Here is a 19121-nt window from a genome sequence, read left to right as displayed (position 1 = left end):
CACTGGGCTCTCACAGTCGCTCAGTCTCTTCTCCTGGTAGCCCAGAACTTGGGCCCCGTGTTCCAAGGGTGGGCTCATCATCATCAGTGATGGGTGGAGAGGAAGGAGCCCACAAGCCCTGCAGCTGCCACCCAGGATGGTAGAAGACTCTTCTGGTGGCTTCTTGTGGTCACCTTAGTGGGCACCACAGCCTGAAGGTCTTTTGAAACACACAGTGCTGGGCCCCCAGGGCTCAGCATCCAGAGGGTGATGGCCTGAAGGAAGGGTGGACCACTGTGGTTAATCACCCCAAAGGTGGTGTGCCCAAGGGGTCTTGGGGTCAAGGGATCCCAAAGAGATGGTGGCCCAGCACTGCTAAACACCACAGTGGTGATGGGCCCCTCTGGAGGTTGGATGCTGGGGTTTCCCAGCCCATGGCTGATGGGTTCCCAGGCTTAATTACTCCAAGGCAGGATGACAATCCCATGACAGGGATATCCAAAGCACGTGACATTGTGCTCAGGGACCAGTTGGACATTGGAGGGTGCCAGGCTGGGAGCTGGAGGAGCTTGTTGGAGAGCCAAAATCGAAAGATCACCCCAGAATGAGTAACTCAGTGTCAGGTGAGGTGTGTCTCACTGGGGAGTCTTTGGTGTGTCATCACCTGAGGGACCCCCCACGGGACACCCCACCACCAAAGGCGGGGACACCCCCTTCCCCCGGGACTCCCACCCCAACCCTCCCCCAGAGGTCACTGAGTGCAGCCAGAAGCAATAAAGGAGATTTAATGTGTGGATGGGGCTTGTTGGGGGCTACTGGGGGGGGGGGGTAAAGGGGGGAGGGTGCAGCTAGGGAGGAAGGGGGGCCCGGGTGGGACTTGGGGGGGAGGAGGTAAAGGGGAGGAGGGCAGCTGGGGAGGAAGGGGGGACCTGTAGGAAGTAGGGTCAAGGCTTTTTGGTGTTGGGGGGTCCTGGGGGAGGAGAATCCCCAGGGGGTGTTGGTGGGGTGCGTGAATCTTTGTGGGAAATGTTGGCTTTTGGGGGGATTGTTGGGAGGCTGCCCCATTTCCCCCCACCTCCTCCCGCAGAGGGGCATGGGGATGGGGGTCAGATGGCAAGGGTTTTGCTGCTCCTTCTTCCTCCTCTTCCTCCCCGCCTTTGGTGGTGGTGGTGGGGTGTCCCGTGGGGGGTCCCTCAGGTGATGACACAGGTCTCCCTGCGAGTGAAGCTGCGGCGCTGCTGGCTGAGGCCTTGCTCCAGGCGAGCATCCTCCTCCTGCGCCCTGCAGGGAGGGGAAGGGAGGGCCAGAGGGGGTCGGACACCCCGCCCATCATCATCTTCCCCTTCGGGACTCTCACATCCACCCACGCCAGTCCAGGTCCCGCACCAGCTGGTCCCACTGGTTCACCAGTGACACCAGTTCCTCCAGTAGCAGCTGCTCCTGCTGGCACCAGGCAGAGGACTTCAGCCAGTCTTCAGCCAGGATGGGATGACGACTGCATCTCTGCCCCAGCGCTGATCCCCCTGGGGTGGGGCTCCTCCTGTCCCATGCAGATGTGCTGACCCTGGATCCCAACACTGGTCATCCAGAACTTGTCATGTCAGCAGATGGGAGAAGTGTGATATGTGGAAGGGCATGGAAGAACCTACTCAACACCCCTCAGAGATTTACATTTCAATGCTGCGTGCTGAGCTGGGAGGGGTTCATGGAAGGGAGGGACTGCTGGGAGGTGAAGGTGAAGAGGAGGTAGAGGAGATAATTCAGGGTGGGTTCTGGGGGTGTCCAGGGACTCTGTGAACAGGAAGGGTTATACGGACCTGAGACCTGAAGGGATGATACTGGGGGTGCTGCACTGCTTTGGGCACCTCTCCTCCCACCCCCGTCTCTGTCCCAGGTCCCCAGCAGTCTGGGTCTGTCTGGACTGCCCGTGGGGGCTGATGACTTTCATCGATGCTGACTTTGGGGTCAAGATCTTCACTTTCCCACCAGCTTCATTCAATGGAGAGACAATTCTCCCCTGAATTTGGGTGCAGACAGAGGGAACCGAGCTCCTGCTCCACTTCTACCCTCCCCACAGCCCCACAGAGCCCCTACTGTACTTCAGACCCTGCCTGCACTCCTCTCTTTGGTTGCAGAGGAGCAGATGACCCTCTGTGCCTTGTCCTAGCTGGTAGGAGCTGCATGTTATAGTCCTGCTGCAGACAGAACTGATTATAGTGTGATGGTGGAATCCATGTGGGGATGTGCAAGCTGTGGCCAGGACAGGTTTGTTTGCCCTGTGCTAGATTGTATTTCCCACTGACACTGCTGTAACCTCTTGGTTGCAGGCTCTGGTGCTTGTCATGCTGAAATCTATGAAGTAGATTTTGCAGGTGGGCAGGACAGAAATGTGTTTGGGTTGCTACCTGGACACGGTTAATTGAGGGTTCAGGGCGCTGCCTGGATCTGCTCACAACTCCACCTCTAAAGATGAGCCCAAGGACTCACCCGAAGCACGCTTTGGTAACAAGCATCCTTGCATCTGTTTAGGTGGCTTTTCCTAACCCTGTCACAAGACCAAGATGGGGCAGATTGTGTGTGCTGGGTGCTGGCTTTGTGGAATTACCACCCAGGTCCCGTCTCCGCACAGGCATGGAATAAATCCAGTCTTTCTGCTCTGTGTGTGTGTGTTGGTGTCCTACACAGCAGGTCATGATCTGGCTTTTGGGACAGCCACGGGTCTTGCTTGTCAGCAACCTGATGCCTCTTCTCTGTCTCAATCCTTCCACACCATGCAGTCCTGTTGGGAACAAGTATCAGTACTGGCTCGAAGCTGTCAGGTGCCTGGGCACCGCTTTGTTCTCGGTTCCCACATCCCCAGCCTCTTCCCATGCTTGGAGGGCTCGAGCAAACCTGGCCCCCCACTGACAGCAACATCCTGTCTCACCTTGCCCATCACAGCCCTTCCAAACCCACTGAAACCCATCCCATTACACTCCATACCACTGTATCCCATAACAACCGAACTCACCCCATCCCCATCCTGCCCAACTCTACTGACCCCCAGCTCCACTGCAGCATGAAACCACTCAGCAGCAGCAGCCACAGCAATCAATATCACTAAATATCGCTTTCCCAGAGCCCCAGGGTGGGAAAATAATTTCCCCAGTCAGGACTTTCCTCTTCTGCTGCCCCTAAAGCCGCTCGGGTACAAAGAGGCTTTTGTGCACAGAGCCCAGTCCCTAAACCAGCCACGAGCTGCCGCTGCCTGTACCGAGTGCCCAGCTCGGAAGGGCAGGAGGGAAACACACCTCAGGCTTGATCCCAACAGGATTGGGTGGCGCAAAAGCATGCAGACAGATGAGTGGTGTCAGAGGACATGAGGTGCTGGCTGAGTAGGGGGAACCCCAGAACCAAGACGAGAGGGGCCTGAGTTGGGAGTGGCCCCTGCCTCCCACCCTCTGCCCCGTGCTCACCCTGCTGGCAGCTGCCCCCAGGCTCCTGCTCCAACCACTGCTCCAAGCCCGCTGCAAATCCCCTTCAGTGACAGCCAGGAATCAGCACAAACCCCGCAGGAACCCCCACAGCTAGAGTCCATGTTCAGGTGCAAATCTTTACTGAAGCCAGTATTTATTGTTCAGGGGAGAGTGTCCAGCCCCATGCAGGTTTCTCAGAGATCACAGAACTCATCATCCTCCAAGGAAAAGTGCGACACCACATATATGGGATGGATGAAAATAGAGGACGTACAAGGAGAGTTAAGACCTAGCAGAGCTGGCTCAGGACAGGACCCCATGCCATGCCGGAGGTCATGGAGACTTCCCAGCTGCTGCTGGTCCTTTCAGTGGGAAGCGAATAATAAAAGGATGTATAATAGAGGGAAGAACTGTACATCTTATGAGCACTCATGAAGAAGCAGTCAGAGCTAAGGCAGACCTCCAAATCTCTCTTGATAGCTGTTGTAAAAGCCCAGGTCTTGAGCTTGCGTTGCTAGAAAGAAAAAAAACCCACAACAACATCTGATCAGGTGGGAAAGCTCCTCATCTCAAAATAGTTCATAAAGGAGCAGGAAGAGGTGACACAGACACCAAATTCCTTCTTTCTGATGTAGTAAGAAAGTCCCCCAAACCCAGAAATGGCTTCCTGCCAGCCTGGTCACATCCCAGAACCAGTCCCCAGCAGCTCTGGGCAGGAAAGAAGGTCCAGCCCCGCACTGAACTCCTTGAGCTGCCCACCCTCCCTGGCACATCACCCTGGGCCTTCCCAGACCCAGGGATGACGGGATGGATGGAGAAGATGGGCAAGGAGGAAAAAGGTTGAGAACAGAGTGCTCCTGTGGGACAGAACCCCACACTATGCCAGAGCTCACGGAGACTCACCAATCAGTGAAGCTAACATCTCTGTAAAGCAAAATCAAGGTTCGATCATCCGACTATGCTGCACTTGGAAGATGATTTTGAAGATAAAGCCTGTGAATGACATCAAACGGTGTGTCTGGGGAGTGCAAAAAGACCCCAAACCCACGAAACTACTCCTGGCCTGCTTGGTTGTGTCTCATGGCTGGTGCTCTAGAGAGGAATGAGGGGCAGGGCTCAGGCAGAATGTAAATTTCTTCCTTTTGGAATGTGGTAAAAACATAATGAAATGACAGAAATGGCTCCCTGCCACCCCAGGTACATCCCATGGCTAATGCTCTGCTCTCTGGGACCTTGGGAAGGTGAAGCCCCACACTAGTGTCCCTGAGCTGACCACTCTCCCAGGCATGTGATCTTGCGTTTTCCAGACTCAGGGATGCAGGGATGGAGAGGACGGGAAGGGAGGGAAAGGGCTGAGCACAGAATGTCCAGAACAGGATTCCACACTGTGCCAGAGCTCACGGAGACTCACCAAGCAGTGGAGCTAGTTTCTCTGTAAAGCAAAACCAATATTAGATCAAAAGACACAACTTGTCACCCCATAAGTGCTCATGAGTGAGAAGTCAAAGCATGGGAATTACATCAAACTGTTTATCTGGGGAGTGCAAAAAGACCCCAAACCCACGAAACTACTCCCTGCCTGGTCATGTCTCATGGCTGGTGCTTTAGAGAGGGAAGAGGGGCAAGGCTCAGGCAAAACTTAAATTTCTTTCCTTTGGAATGTGGTCAGACTTCTGTGAAATTACAGGAATGGCTCCTTGCCACCCAAGATACAACCCATGGCTGATTGCCAGGGCCAGGGCTCTAGGAACTTTAGAGGGTGAAGCTCCACCTTGGTGTCCCTGAGCTGACCACCCTCCCAGGCACATGGCCTTGGGCTTTCCCAGTCCCAGGGATGCAGGGATGGAAAGGATGGGCAAGGAGGAAAAGGATTGAGAATAGAGTGCCCGGGACAGGACCGCACGCCGTGCCAGAGCTCATGGAGACTCACCAATCAGCAGGACTAGCTTATCTGTAAAGCAAAACCACTATTAGATCAAAAGACACAGCTTGTTATCCTCTAAGTGCTCATGAGTGAGAAGGCAAAGCATGGGAATTACATCAAACTGTTTATCTGGGGAGTGCAAAAAGACCCCAAACCTACGAAACTACTCCCTGCCTGGTCATGTCTCATGGCTGGTGCTCTAGAGAGGGAAGAGGGGCAGAACTCAGGCAGAACTTGGATTTCTTCCTTTTGGAATGTGGTACAACCATTGTGATATGACAGGAATGGCTCCCTGCCACCCCAGATACATCCCATGGCTGATGCTCTGCTCTCTGGGAGCTTGAGGTGAAGCCCCACCTTGATGTCCCCGAGCTGCCCACCCTCTCAGGCACATTGCCTTGGGTTTTCCCAGACCCAGGGATGCAGGGATGGAGAGGAAGGGCAAGGAGGGAAAGGGCTGAGCACAGAACACCCAGAACAAAGTTCCACACTGTGCCAGAGCTCACGGAGACTCACCAATCAGCGGACCTGTTTTCTCTGTAAAGCAAAAACCACATTCAATCAGGGGACACAGTTTTTCATCCCTTAAGTGCTCACGAGTGAGCAGACAGATCTAATGGAATGACATCAATTCACCTGGGGAGTGCAAAAAGACCCCAAACCCCATGAAACTACTCCTTGCCTGGTCATGTCTCACGTCTGGTGCTTTAGAGAGGGAAGAGGGGCAAGGCTCAGGCAAAACTTAAATTTCTTTCCTTTGGAATGTGGTCAGACTTCTGTGAAATTACAGGAATGGCTCCTTGCCACCCAAGATACAACCCATGGCTGATGGCCGGGGCTCTAGGAACTTTAGAGGGTGAAGCTCCGCCTTGGTGTCCCTGAGCTGACCACCCTCCCAGGCACATGGCCTTGGGCTTTCCCAGACCCAGAGTTGCAGGGATGGAAAGGATGGGCAAGGAGGAAAAGGATTGAGAATAGAGTGCCCGGGACAGGACCGCACGCCGTGCCAGAGCTCATGGAGACTCACCAATCAGCAGGACTAGCTTATCTGTAAAGCAAAACCACTATTAGATCAAAAGACACAGCTTGTCATCCCCTAAGTGCTCATGTGTGAGAAGGCAAAGCATGGGAATTACATCAAACTATTTATCAGGGGAGTGCAAATAGCCTCTCTAACCACTGAACTACTGCCTGCCTACTTGGTCATGTCTCATGGCTGGTGCTTTAGATAGGGAAGAGGGGCAGAGCTCAGGCAGAACTTAAATTTCTTCCTATTGAAATGTAGTCAAAATGGGAAAAGGGGAAAAAGGCCAAGCAGAGAGCCCCCAGACCAGGACCCAACACTGTGCGAGAGCTCACAGAGACTCACCCCATGTAGAAGGTCGTTTCTCTGAAAAGTAAACAAAAAGCAATATTTGATCAGAAGAGAAAGTTTCTCATTCCATAACTTCTCAGGAAGAGCACACAGAACTCAGGCAAACCCAAACTACTTCTTTGACAAGTTGTAAATGCCCCCACCAAACAGCAGGAACGGCTCCCTCCAGCCCAGTGAAGCCCAATGGCTTTTGCCCAGGTCTCCTGAGAGAGGGTGCATACCCACACTGGTCTCCCTGAGCTGCCCACCCTCCCAGCCACATGATCTTGGGCTTTCCCAGACCCAGGGATGCCAGGATGGAGAAGATGAGCAAGGAAGGAAAAGGCTGAATACTGAGTACCATGCAGGAGCTCATGGAGACTCACCCAGTGCTGCAGTTTGTTCCACTGAAAAGCAAAGAAAAGCAATATTTGATCAGGTGGGACAGATTTTTATGAGATAACTGCTCATGAACATCAGGCAGAGTTAGCACAAGTGTCAAATTGCTTAAAGGGGAACAAAGAAAATTCCCCAAAACTATGGGAGGGGCTCCTATACAGCCAAATCATATCCCATCAATGGTGCCTACGCTCTCTGGACAGAAGAGAGGGTTCAGCCCCATTCTGGTCTTTGTGGGCAGACTGCCCTCATTCCATAAGAACTCAGGAAGAACATAGAGAACTAAGGCTACTTCTTTGAACTTAAACTACTTCTTTGAAAACTGAAAAAAAACCACAAACCCCAGAAATGGCTCCCTTGAGCCTGGCCACTTCCCATAGTGAAGCAGAAGGCCTCAGGGCATGGGAGAGGGTCAATCCAAGGACTGGTCTCCCTGAGCTGCCCACCCTCCCAGGCACACTGCCTTGGGCTTTTCCAGATGCAGGGATGCATGGATGGAGAGCATGGGCAAGTAGGGAAAGGGACAAGCACAGGGGACCTGGGACAGGACCCCACGCCGTGCCAGAGCTCACAGAGACTCACCCAGCGCTGCAACTTGTTTCTCTAGAAGACAAAGAAAAATCAGTATTTGATCAGGTGGGAGAGATTTTTATGAGATAACTGCTCATGAAGATCTGGCAGAACTAGCACAGACCCCAAATTGCTTCTAATGGAATTAAAAAAATTCCCCAAACCCAGGGGAATGGCTCCCTGCCAGCCTGGTCATATCACATTCATGGAGCCAAGGGTCTCTGGAAAGGGGACAGGGTCCAGCCACATTCTGATCTGTCTGAGCAGAACATGCTCAATCCATCACTGCTCAGAAAGAACATGCAGAACGAAGGCAGACATTAAAGTACTTCTTTAAAAAGTGCAAAAGAGCCCCCAAAACCCAGGAACGGCTCAATCCAGCCTGGTCATTTCCCATAGGTTCACAGGTCACTGGGCAGGGGAGAGGGTCTACGACTGAGCTGGTCTCCCCGAGCTGCCCACTCTCCCAGGGACAAGGCCTTGGGCTTTCCCAGACCCAGAGTTGCAGGGATGGAGAGGATGGGCAAGGAGAGAAAGGGATGAGCACAGTGGACCCAATGCCATTCCATAGCTCATGGATACTTACTGATTGCTACAGCTTGTTTCTCTGGAAAGCAAAGAGAAGTAATATTTGATCAGGTAGAACAGATTTTTATGTGATAACTGCTCATGGAGATCAGGAAGAGCTAGTGCAGACCCCCAGTTGCTCATAAGCGTATTAAGAAAACTCCCCAAACCCATGGGAGTGGCTCTCTGCCAGCTCAGTCATATTCCATAGCTGTTGCCAAGGGTCTCTGGACAGGGGAGAGGGTCCTGCTCTATGTTGGTCTCCCTGAGCTGCCCACCCTTCCAGGCACATCACCTTAGGCTTTCCCAGATCCAGGGATGCAGGGATGAAGAGGACCAGCAAAGAGGGAAAGGAATGAGCACAGAACATGCCATGCTGTTCCAGAGATAACAGACACTCACCCAGTGCTGCAGCTTGTTCCTCTGGAAAGAAAAGAAAAGCAATATTTGATCAGGTGGGACAGATTTTTATGTGATAACTGCTCATGAAGATCAGGCATACTGAGCACAGGCCCTAAATTGCATATAAGAGACCTCAGAAAATTCCACAGGATCATGAAGTAGCTACCATACAGCCTTGTCATATCCCATGGCTGGTGTCAAAGGTTTCTGAAGATGGGAGAGGCAGCAGCCCAGTTGTGATCTCCCGAAGCAGACCGCCCTCAGGAAAAGCATGCAGAAGGAAGGCAGATACTAAATTACAGCCTTCATAAAAGCAAAAGGATTCCAAACACCAGGAATGGCTCCCTCCAGCCTGATCACTTCCCATAGCTGGAGCAGAGGACCCCGGGACAGGGGAGAGGGTCAGTCCCCGTACTGAACTCCCTGAGATGCCCACCCTCCCAGGCATAAGGCTTTGGGCTTTACCAGACCCAGGGATGCAGGGATGGGGACTATGGACAAGGAAGGAAAGAATGAAGCATAGAGGACCAAAGACAGGACCCCACACCATGATGGAGCTCACAGACACTCACTCAGTGCTGTATCGTTTTTACCTGGAAAGAAAAAAGGTATTTGAACAAAGGGGGCAGCTTGTTTCCCCAAAACTATTCCTGAAGAAGACAGCAGAGCTTGGGAAGACCCAAACCAACTTCTTTGAACAGTTGCAAACGCCCTGCCCAAACAGCAAGAATTGCTCCTTCCAGCCTGGTCATATCCCATGGGTTGTGCACAGGTTGCCTGGGTAGGCAAGAGGGTTGAGACTCACGCTGGTTTCCCTGAGCTCCCCACCCTCCCAGGGACATCTCCTTCGGCTTTCCAGACTAAGAGAAGCCAGGATGGAGAGGACGAGAAGGACAGAAAGTGCCAAGAATGGAGTTCCTGAGACAGGACACTAAGTCATGATGGAGCTGAAGAAGACTCACCCATTTTTTCAGATTCCCCGACTGGAAAGTAAAGAAAGAGAAATATTTGATCAGGAGGCCTTCATTTTTATGTCAACTGCTCATGAAGAGCAGGCAGAGTTCATGAATATTTAAAATTGCTTCTCTGGGAAATAGGAAAATACCATCAAATCCCAGAAATTTGTCCCTGCCAGATTGTCATGTCCCTTGGCTTGGGCCCCTGCTCTTGGGCAGTGGAGAGGGCTCATCCCTGGCTGCTGTCTCTGAGTTGCCCAGCCTCCCAGGGACAATGCCTTGGGCCTTCCCAGACCCAGGGATGTTGTGATGGAGAGGAGGGGCGAGGACAGAAAGGGACGAGTGCCTAGTGACCAGGGTATCACAGAATCACAAGGTTGGAAAAGACCTTTAAGATCATCAAGTCCAACCGTTCCCAAACGGATGACCCTGGATGACCTCAACCGTTCCCTGCATGACCCCACGCCATCCAGGAGCTCATGGAGACTCACTCTGTTCTGCAGCTTGTTCCTCTGGAAAGCAAACAAAAAAACATTTGATCAGGTGGGACAGGTTATTACGTGATAACTGCTCATGAAGATCAGGCAGAGCTAGTGCAGACCCCATCTTGCTTAGAAGGGAACTAAGAAAATCCCCTAAACCCCTGGAAGTGGCTCCCTGCCAGCCTGGTCATGTCTCATGGCATGTGCCAAGGTGTCTGGGCAGGGGAGAGGGTCCTGCCATGTGCTGGTCCTTCTAAGCTGACCACCATCAGTCTATAACTTCTCAGGAAGAGCATGCTCTTTCAGCCTGGTCACATCCCATAGCTGGTGCAGAGGAACCCAGGGCAGGGGAGAGTATCCGTCCCCATGCTGGTCCCCACGAGCTGCCTCCTCCTCACAGCTACATCACTTTGGGCTTTCCCAGACAAAAGGATGTAGGGATGGAGAGGATGGGAAAAGACAACAAGGTCTGATCACATTGGACCTGGGACAGAACCCCACTTTCTGCAGGAGCTCACGAAGACTCACCCAGTACTGCAGCTGGTTCATCTGGAAAGAAAGGAGAAGCAATATGTGATCAGGTGGGACAGATTTTTATGTGATAACTGCTCATGAAGATCAGGCAGAGCTAGTGCAGACCCCAAATTGCTTATCATTAAGAAATTTCCCTAAAACCAGGCAGCAGCTCCCTGCCAGCTGGGTTATGTCTCATGGCTGGTTCCAAGGGTCTCTGGACAGATGAGACATTCAAGCTCCATGCTGGTCTCTCTGAGCTGACCACCCCTAAGTCCATAACTGCTGATGAGGGCCCATGGACAGGGGAGAGGGTCTACGCACCAGCTCTTCTCCCCAAGCTGCCCACCCTCCCAGCCACATTGCTTTGGGCTTTCACAGACCCAGGGGTTCAGTGACAGAGAGGATGGGCAAGAAAGGAAAGGGACGAGCATAGAGTGACCAGGAGAGGTCTCAGTGCTGTGCCAGAGCTCATGGATACTCACTCAGTGCTGCAGCTTTTTTCTCTGGAAAGTAAAGAAAATATGGATCAGGTGGGGCAGAGTTTTATGGGATAACTGCTCGTGAAGATCAGGCAGAGCTAGTGCAGACCCCAAATAACTTCTATGGGAACTCAGAAAATTCCCCAAACCAATGGGATGGGCTCCCTGATACTCTGGTCATATCCCATGGCTGGTGCCAAGGGTCTCTGGACAGGAGAGAGGGTCCAGCCCCATGCTTTTCTCTCCTGGCTGACCACCCTCAGCCCATAGCTGCTCAGGAAGAGCAGGCAGAACTCAGGTAGACATTAAACTACTTCTCTGAAAACTTCTAAATGCCCATATACCCCAGGAATGGCTTCCTCCAGCCTGGTCATGTTCCATGGCTGATTCCCAAATCCTCTAGCAGCAGAGAGTTTCCAGCCATGCACTGGTCTCCCTGAGCTGCCCACCACCCCCAGCCACATCAACTTGGGCTTTCCTGGACCCAGGGATGCAGGGGTGGAAAGGATGAGAGAGGAGGGAAAGGCCTGAGCACAGGGGATCTGGGACAGGACCCCATGCCATGCCAGAGTTCATGGACACTCAGTGCTGCAGTTTGTTCTTCTGGAAAGCAAACAAAAGCAATATTTGATCAGGAGGGACAGATTTTTTAACGTGATAACTGCTCATGAAGGTCAGGCAGAGCTAGTGCAGACCCAAATTGTTTGTAAGGGAACTCAGAAAATTCCCACAACCCACGTGAGTGTCTCCATGCCAGCCTGATCATATTCCATGGCTGGTGCCAAAGCTCTCTGGACAGGGAAGGGGTTCCAGCCTCATGCTGGTCTCTCTGATCTGACCACCCTCAGTCCATAACGGCTCAAGAAGAGCATGCAGAACTTGGGCAGACAGTAAACTAGTTCTTTGGAAAGTGCAAAAGGTCCCCAAACCCCAAGAATGGCTTCCTCTAGCCTGGCTGTGTCCCATAGCTGGTGCCTAAGGTGCCTGGTCAGGGCAGAGGGTCCATCCCCATGCTGGTCTGCCTGAGATGCACACCCTCCCAGGCACAAGGCTTTGAGCTTTCCCAGACCTAAGGTTGCAGGGATGGGGACCATAGGCAAGGAAGGAAAGGGCCAAGCACAGACAGCCTGGGACAGGACACCACACAGTGCCAGAACTCAGGGACACTCACCCAGTGCTGCATCTGTATTACCTGGAAAGAAAACAAGTATTTGAATAGAGGGGACAGCTTGTCACCCCACACCTTTTCCTGAAGCAGAAGGCAGATCTTGAGGACACCCCAAAATACTTTGAAGAGTTGTAAATTCCCTGCCCAAACACCATGAATTGCTCCCTCCAGCCTGGTCATATCCCATAGTTGATGCCCAACTCTCCTGGGTAGGGGAGAGGCTCAAGCTCTACGCTGGTCTCCCTAATCTGCCCACACTCCCAAGCATATTGCCTTGGGCTTTGCCCGACTCAGGGGTGCCACAAGGGAGAGGACAGGAAAGGAGGGAAAGGGCCGAGCACAGAGTTCCTGGGACAGGACCCCACGCCATGCTGGAGCTCAAGAGGACTCACCCATTTCATCAGTTTCTCCAACTGGAAAGTGAAGAAAGTAAAATATTTTATCAGGTGCCCTAGATTTTAATGTCAACTTTCATGAAGAGAAGACAGAAGCCACGCATACTTAAAACTGCTTCTTTGGGAAATGGGAAAAACCCCCGAAACCTCGAAACCCTCCCAGCACTTCATGGCCCTTGGCTCGTGCACAGTCCCCCTGGACAGGCAAGAGGGTCCAGCTGCCTGATGGCCCCTTGGAGTTGCCCACTCTCCCAGGCACATGGCCTTGTGCTTTCCCAGATCCAGGGATGGCAGGATGGAGAGGACGAGCAAGGAGAGGAAGGGATGAGCACAGAGCACACAGGACAGTACCCCACACCATGCCAGAACTCATGGAGACTCACTCAGTGATTCAGCTTGGTCCTCTAGAAAGCAAAGAAAAGCAATATTTGATAAGGGGGGGCATATTTTTGTGTGATAACAGCTCACAAAGATCAGGCAGAGCTAGTGCAGACCCCAAATAACTTCTATGGGAACTCAGAAAATTCCCCAAACCAATGGGATGGGCTCCCTGATACTCTGGTCATATCCCATGGCTGGTGCCAAGGGTCTCTGGACAGGAGAGAGGGTCCAGCCCCATGCTTTTCTCTCCTGGCTGACCACCCTCAGCCCATAACTGCTCAGGAAGAGCGGGCAGAACTAAGGCAGACATGAAACTATTTCTTTGAAAAGTTCTAAATTTCCCCCTAAACCTCAGGAATGGCTCCTCCAGCCTGGTTACATCCCATAGCTGGTGGAGAGGGCCCCAGGACAGGTGATAGACATGCTGGTGTTCGTAACTGTGCCCACCCTCCCCAGGCACATTGACTTGGGCTTTCCCAGACCCATGTATGCAGGGATGGAGGGGACAGGCAATGAGGGAAAGGGACAAGCACATTGTACCAGGGACAGGACCCCACCCCATGCCAAAACTCACGAACACTCACTCAGTGCTTCATCTTGTTTCTCTGTAAAGCAAAGAAAAACAATATTTGATCAGGTGGGACAGATTTTTATGTGATAACTGCTCATGAAGATCAGGCAGAACAAGCATAGACCCCAAATTGATTATAAGGAAGTAAGAAAATTCCACAAAACCATGGGAGTGGCTCCCTGCCAGCATGATCAAAGCACATGGCTGTTGCAAAAGGTCCCTGGACAAGGCAGAGGACCCTTCCCCATGCTCGTCTCTGAAGCTGACTGCCCTCAGTTCATAACTGCTCAGGAAGAGCATACAGTACCAGGGCAGACATTAAACTACTTCTCTGAACAGTGCAAAAAGCCCCCAAACCTCAGGAATGGCTTGGTCCAGCCTGGTCACTTCCCATAGCCAGGGCCTAGGGCCCCAGGGCAGGGAAGAGCTTCCATCCCTGGATGGTCTCCCTGAGCTGCCCACTCTCCCAGGCACATGGCCTTGGGTTTTTCCAGACCCAGGGATGCATTGATGAAGAGGATGCACAAGGAGGGAAAGGGATGAGCACAGTGTGGCTATGACAGGACCCCACAGCATGCATGAGATCATGGAGACACACCTGGTGCTGCAACTTTTTTACCTGGAAAGAAAAAAACAATATTTGAATAGAGGGGACATCTTGTCACACCATAACTTTTCCTGAAGGAGAAGTTACACCTCAGGAAGGCACCAAACTACATCTTTGAACAGTTTTAAATGCCCTGCCCAAACACTAGGAATTGCTCCCTCCAGCCTACCCACTTCCCATTACTGGTGCCCAGGTCCCTGGGCTGGGGAGAGGATCCATACGGACACTGGTGTCCCTGAGCTGCCCAACCTCCCAGCCACATGGCCTTGTACTTTCCCAGACCCAGGGATGCAGGGATGGAGAGGAAGGGCAAGGGGGAAAAGGGACAAGCACAGGTCAACCAGGACAAGTCCCAACACCGTGCTGGAGCTCATGGAGACTCACTCAGTGCTGCAGTTTGTTCCTCTGGAAAGCAAAGAAAAGCAGTATTTGATCAGGTGGGACAGAGTTTCATGTGATAACTGCTCATGAAGATCAGGCAGAGCTAGTGCAGACCCCAAATTGCTTGTATGGCTCTAAGAAAATTCCCCAAGTCCATGGGAGTGGCGCCCAGCCAGCCTGGTCATACCCCATGGCTGGTGTCAAGGGTCTCTGGACAGGGGAGGTGGTCCTGCCGCACGCTCGTCTCTGCGAGCTGACCGCCCTCAGTCCATCCCTGCTCAGGAAGAGCACGCAGAACTAAGGCAGACATGAAACCAAACCTGTGAAAATGCCCCCAAGCCCCAGGAATGGCTCTGTCCAGACTGGTCACATCCCAGAGCTGGTGCCTAGGGCCTTGGGGCAGGGGAGGGGGTCCATCCTCATGCTGGTCTCACTGACCTGCCCACCCTCCTGGGCACATCACTCTGGGTTTTCCCAGAACCAGGGATGCCGGGATGGAGAGGACATGGAAGGAGGGAAAGGGCCAAGCACAGGGCCCCCTGGAAGAGGACCCCATACTGTGCTGGAGCTCATGGACACTCACCTAGTGCTTCAGTTTTTTTTCCTAGAAAGAAAAGAGAGTATCTGAACAGAGGGGACAGCTTAATCCCCCAAAAGTTTCCTGGAGGAAAAGGCAAAGCTCGGGAAGACTCCAAACTACTTCTTTGAAAAGTTGTAAACACCCTCCCAAACAACAGAAATGGATCTGTGCAGCCTGGTGATAGCCCATTGCTTGAGCAGGGGAGAGGGTCAAACCCCATGCTGGTCTTTCTGAGCTGCCCACCCTCCCAGGCACATCAACTTGGGCTTTCTCAGATCCAGGGATTCAGAGATGGAGAGGGTGGGCAAGGAGGGAAAGGGACAAGAACAGAGCACCCAGGACTGGATTCCAAGCTGTGCAGGAGTTCATGGTGACTCACTCAGTGCTGCAACTTGTTTCTCTAGAAGAGAAAGAAAAGCAATATGTGATCAGGTGGGACAGATTTTTATGTGATAACTGCTCATGAAGATCAGGCAGAGCTAGTGCAGACCCCAAATTGCTTATAAGGGATCAAAGAAAATTCCCCAAACCCATGGGGTGGGCTCCCAGCCAGTCTGGTCATATCCCATGGCTGGTGACAAGGGTCTCTGGACATGTGAGTGGATCCAGCCCCATTGTGGTCTCTCCAAGCTGACCACCCTGAGTCCATAACTGCTCAGGAAGAGCACGCAGAACTCAGGCAGACATTAAACTACTTCTTTGAAAACTTCTAAATGTCCTCCCCAAACCTCAGCAATGGCTCCCTCCAGCCTGCTCATTTCCCATGGCTGCTGCCCAGGTCCCCTGGGCAGGGGAGAAGGTCTTTTCCCTGCACTGGTCTCCCTGAGCTGCCCACCCTCCCAGGCACAAGGCCTTGAGCTTTCCCAGATCCAGGGATGCAGGGATGGAGAGGACAAGCAAGGAGGGCAATGGACGAGCACAGAGCAATTGCAACAGGACCACACTCTGTGCCAGAGGTCATGGACACTCACTCAGTGCTGCAGCTTGTTTGTCTGGAAAGCAAAAAAAAAAAAGCAATATTTGATCAGGAGGGAGAGATTTTTATGTGATAACAGCTCATGAAGATCAGGCAGAGCTAGTGCAGAACCCAAACTCTCTATAAGGGAAATAGAAAATTCCCTAAACCCATGGGAATGTGGCCCTGCAGCCTGGTCATATTCCATGGCTGGAGCCAAGGGTCTCTGGACACAGGAATAGTTCCAGCCCATCCTGGTGGAGCTGAGCTGACCACCCTAATTCCATAACTGCTCAGAAAGAGCATACAAAACTAAGAAGGACAGTAAACTAGTTCTTTGGAAAGTGCAAAACCCACCCAAATCCCAGGAATGGCTCCCTCTAGCCTGGCTATGTCCCAGAGCTGGTCCCTAGGGTGCCTGGACAAGGGAGAGGGTTAGGAAGAGCATACATCACAAGGACTCACACTGTGCTGAATTTTTTGCACCTGGAAAGCAAAGATAGAGAATTATTTGATCAATTGGCATAGAAGTTCAGGACATAATTTCTCATAAAGATCAGGCAAAGGTCCAGCCCCCAAAAGCTGTGTCTTTGAAATGGTCAACCCCTTCAGGAATGTCTCATTTGAAGCATGATCATATACCATGGCTGGTGCCCAGGGCTCTGTGCAGGGACATGTTTCCAGCTCTGTGCTGGTCTCACTGAGTCACCCACTCTTCCTGCCACATCCCCAGGGGCTTTCCCAGACCCAGGGATGCAGGGATGGAGAGGGTGGGTGAAGAGGGAAATGGCAGTGCACAGTGTGTCCCAGACAGGACCCCAAGCTGTGCCAGAGCTCAAGAAGACTCACCCATTTCTTCAGTTTCTCCAGCTGGAAATTAAAGAAAAAGAAATATTTCATCAGGTAGCCTAGATTTTAATGTCAAATGCTCATGAAGAGCAGACAGAGCTCATGCAGAGTTAAAATAGCTTATTTGAGAAACGGGAAAAGACCCTCAAACCCCAGCATTTCATGTTTCTTGGTTTGGGCCCAGAGCCCTTGGGCAGGGCAGAGGGTCCATCCCTGCACTGGTATCCTCAAGCTGCCTATGCCTGCAGACACATTGCTTTGGGCTTTCTCAGGCCCAAGGATTGCTGGATAGGGAGGACGAGCAAGGAGGCAAAAGGGCCAAGCACAGTGTGCCCAGGACTGGAGCCCACACCATGCCAGAGCTCACAGACACTCACTTAGTTCTGCAGCTGCTTCCTCTAGAAAGCAAAACCAAAAGTAAGATTTGATCAGAGGCAACAGCTTCACTCCTGTGGAGCTGAGATTTTGGGCTTATCCCCAGCTCACTTTTGTTGGGGTGTATGAACACACTGCCTTGCACCAGGAATGGATCTCTCCACCCATCCTCCCATCAGCCCACCCAGGCTTTTTGTATTCGACCCCTAATGTCAGGAGCCACCCAAACCCAAAGAGTCCCTTCCAGGGATTTGGGGCTCCCCAGTGCAGCACCCTGCTCTGCCCCACTGCCCCTCACCAGGATTTACTTACTCTGAATGAGAGGAAATATTCTAACCCCCCTGTACAATAAAAAATCACTCACCAGACGCGTAGGAGCTGCTGGTGCTTCAGTCTGCGCACAGACCTTTGCTGAGTTTCAATTAACAATCTGTGCGTGTGAGTTGAGGCTCCACCCCCTGGAAACAAACAGAAGTTCCACATCCGCCTGCCAAAGCCCAGAGTCAGAAAATACAACTGCAAGCAGGACCCAGGGACAAGGCAGGAAAGGGAAACCAACATCCTCCCCATCCCCACCTGGGTGCCGGTGCTGGAGGTGGCTTTTCCTGGAGGGGCACCTCTCCCAGCAGCCTGTGCTGGGGAACAGCACCTGGTGAGGGTTGGCACCTCAGGAGGTGTTAGGGGCAGAGTTAACATACAAAGATGTTTCAGGAATCACGAGATAATGGCCACCAGTAGCAAGGCAGGGATCTTTACTGGTGCAAACAACCTTCTTTTGTGCTTTCTGGGGGAAATGAGGGAAGTAACAGACACTTGATGCAAACCAAACCATTCCCTGAGGTCTTGGTTCTTGTCCTCAGTCAGTCTGCCAATCCTCCCACCTGGCCCTTAGCCAGTCCCTCCTCTAGTAATCCCAGCATCTGCAGATCCTAGGACAGACTGGGGGTACGTCTGCTGGGGAGGTGTCCATCATTGGTGATTTGGTACAGATGGCTCCCAAAAAGCCTTTCCAATATGTTTCTGATGTAAGGTCAAATAGTCCACCTTAAGGTGACTAGCAGGAGCCTGCTTGCACCATTTGCTCCTGGCATCATGCTGCACCTCATACCACAGCAAGGGTGATGCCTGCACGAGGCTTCCTGCAGGAAAGCAACAGGAAATGTGCAGTTTGCTCTGCTGCTTCAGCCCCCAAATAATACATGGGCTGTGGGTCATGGTACCTTGCTTTGTTTCCTCTATATGGTTTCTTTACCCAAAACTCAGAGTCACTTGGAGTGGTTCAGATATGACCCCCCCTCTCCTATTTAAATATGAGACCCACACAGGTTGCACAAAGCCCACTGCACTTCATGAGCCTAAACTCCCTATGCACAGCAATTAACAACTATTATCTTCCTCTGAAACATTTCACAGTCCTGCTGACACGCAGACCAGCTCATTTTTAATGGAGTTTCATTCTCACTGAATGATTTTCTGAGCTTCTACGGGTTCAAACACACCAACAAAGTGTTCTTCCAACAAAGTGTGTGCCCTCAGATGGCTTCTGATTTTTACCAAGGCAGGATCTCACGCTGAATGACCTTCCACACCTGCAGCACTGATTTCTCTCCTCTGTGAGTTTTCTGGTGCACAGAAACTGGGGATGGGCCTAGGGATGGGGCCTGGTTCCCTGGGGCCTGGCCCTGGTTTCCTGAGGATGGGGACTTGTTCCTGGGGCCTGAGATGGGCCTGAGGACCTGAGGATGAGGCCTGCTTCCCTGGGGGTGGGACTCGAGG

The 19121-nt window shown here is 52.3% G+C and overlaps 1 protein-coding gene across 6 annotated transcripts; it reads right to left on the bottom strand.

Annotated features, from left to right (window-relative positions):
* Nucleotides 1–3557: 3557 nt before the first annotated feature.
* Nucleotides 3558–17758, bottom strand: LOC311201802 (uncharacterized protein). 6 transcript variants are annotated; one of them, XM_084276254.1, is made up of 29 exons: nt 17710–17758; nt 16971–16991; nt 16587–16607; nt 16138–16158; nt 15546–15566; nt 15170–15190; nt 14590–14610; nt 14197–14217; nt 13612–13632; nt 13030–13050; nt 12644–12664; nt 12255–12275; nt 11666–11686; nt 11087–11107; nt 10617–10637; nt 10098–10118; nt 9613–9633; nt 9223–9243; nt 8651–8671; nt 8268–8288; nt 7694–7714; nt 7099–7119; nt 6728–6748; nt 6386–6406; nt 5875–5895; nt 5365–5385; nt 4846–4866; nt 4338–4427; nt 3558–3948 (listed from the first exon to the last, which is right to left on the bottom strand). In XM_084276254.1, the coding sequence occupies exons 2-28, from the start codon at nt 16972–16974 to the stop codon at nt 4372–4374; spliced, it is 585 nt and encodes a 194-aa protein (XP_084132380.1). In that variant the 5' UTR covers nt 16975–16991; nt 17710–17758; the 3' UTR covers nt 3558–3948; nt 4338–4371. The 6 variants fall into 6 exon arrangements, with proteins under 6 accessions (XP_084132380.1, XP_084132375.1, XP_084132377.1 ...); XM_084276249.1 differs by lacking the exons at nt 15546–15566; nt 16138–16158; nt 16587–16607; nt 16971–16991; nt 17710–17758 and having other exon boundaries at nt 15170–15534; XM_084276251.1 differs by lacking the exons at nt 4846–4866; nt 15546–15566; nt 16138–16158; ... (1 more) ...; nt 16971–16991; nt 17710–17758 and having other exon boundaries at nt 15170–15534.
* Nucleotides 17759–19121: the final 1363 nt, after the last annotated feature.

The sequence above is a fragment of the Gallinula chloropus genome (genome assembly GCF_964237585.1).
Source record: "Gallinula chloropus genome assembly, chromosome: 28".
In the NCBI taxonomy this organism is placed as follows: domain Eukaryota; kingdom Metazoa; phylum Chordata; class Aves; order Gruiformes; family Rallidae; genus Gallinula; species Gallinula chloropus.
Note: the sequence above shows the minus strand (reverse complement) of the source record. Positions and strands in the feature narration are given on the sequence as shown.

Excerpts from the sequence above, each read along its gene's own strand:
- LOC311201802 (XM_084276249.1), bottom strand. The coding sequence starts at position 15,386 with ATGGGGTTTGACCCTCTCCCCTGCTCAAGCAATGGGCTATCACCAGGC. Across the intron at positions 13,051-13,611 it reads GAAACAAGATGAAGCACTGA|AGGACCAAGCTGAATCACTG; the intron begins GTGAGTGTTCGT and ends TTTGCTTTCTAG. Across the intron at positions 5,896-6,385 it reads TAAGCTAGTCCTGCTGATTG|AGAAAACAGGTCCGCTGATT; the intron begins GTGAGTCTCCAT and ends TTTGCTTTACAG.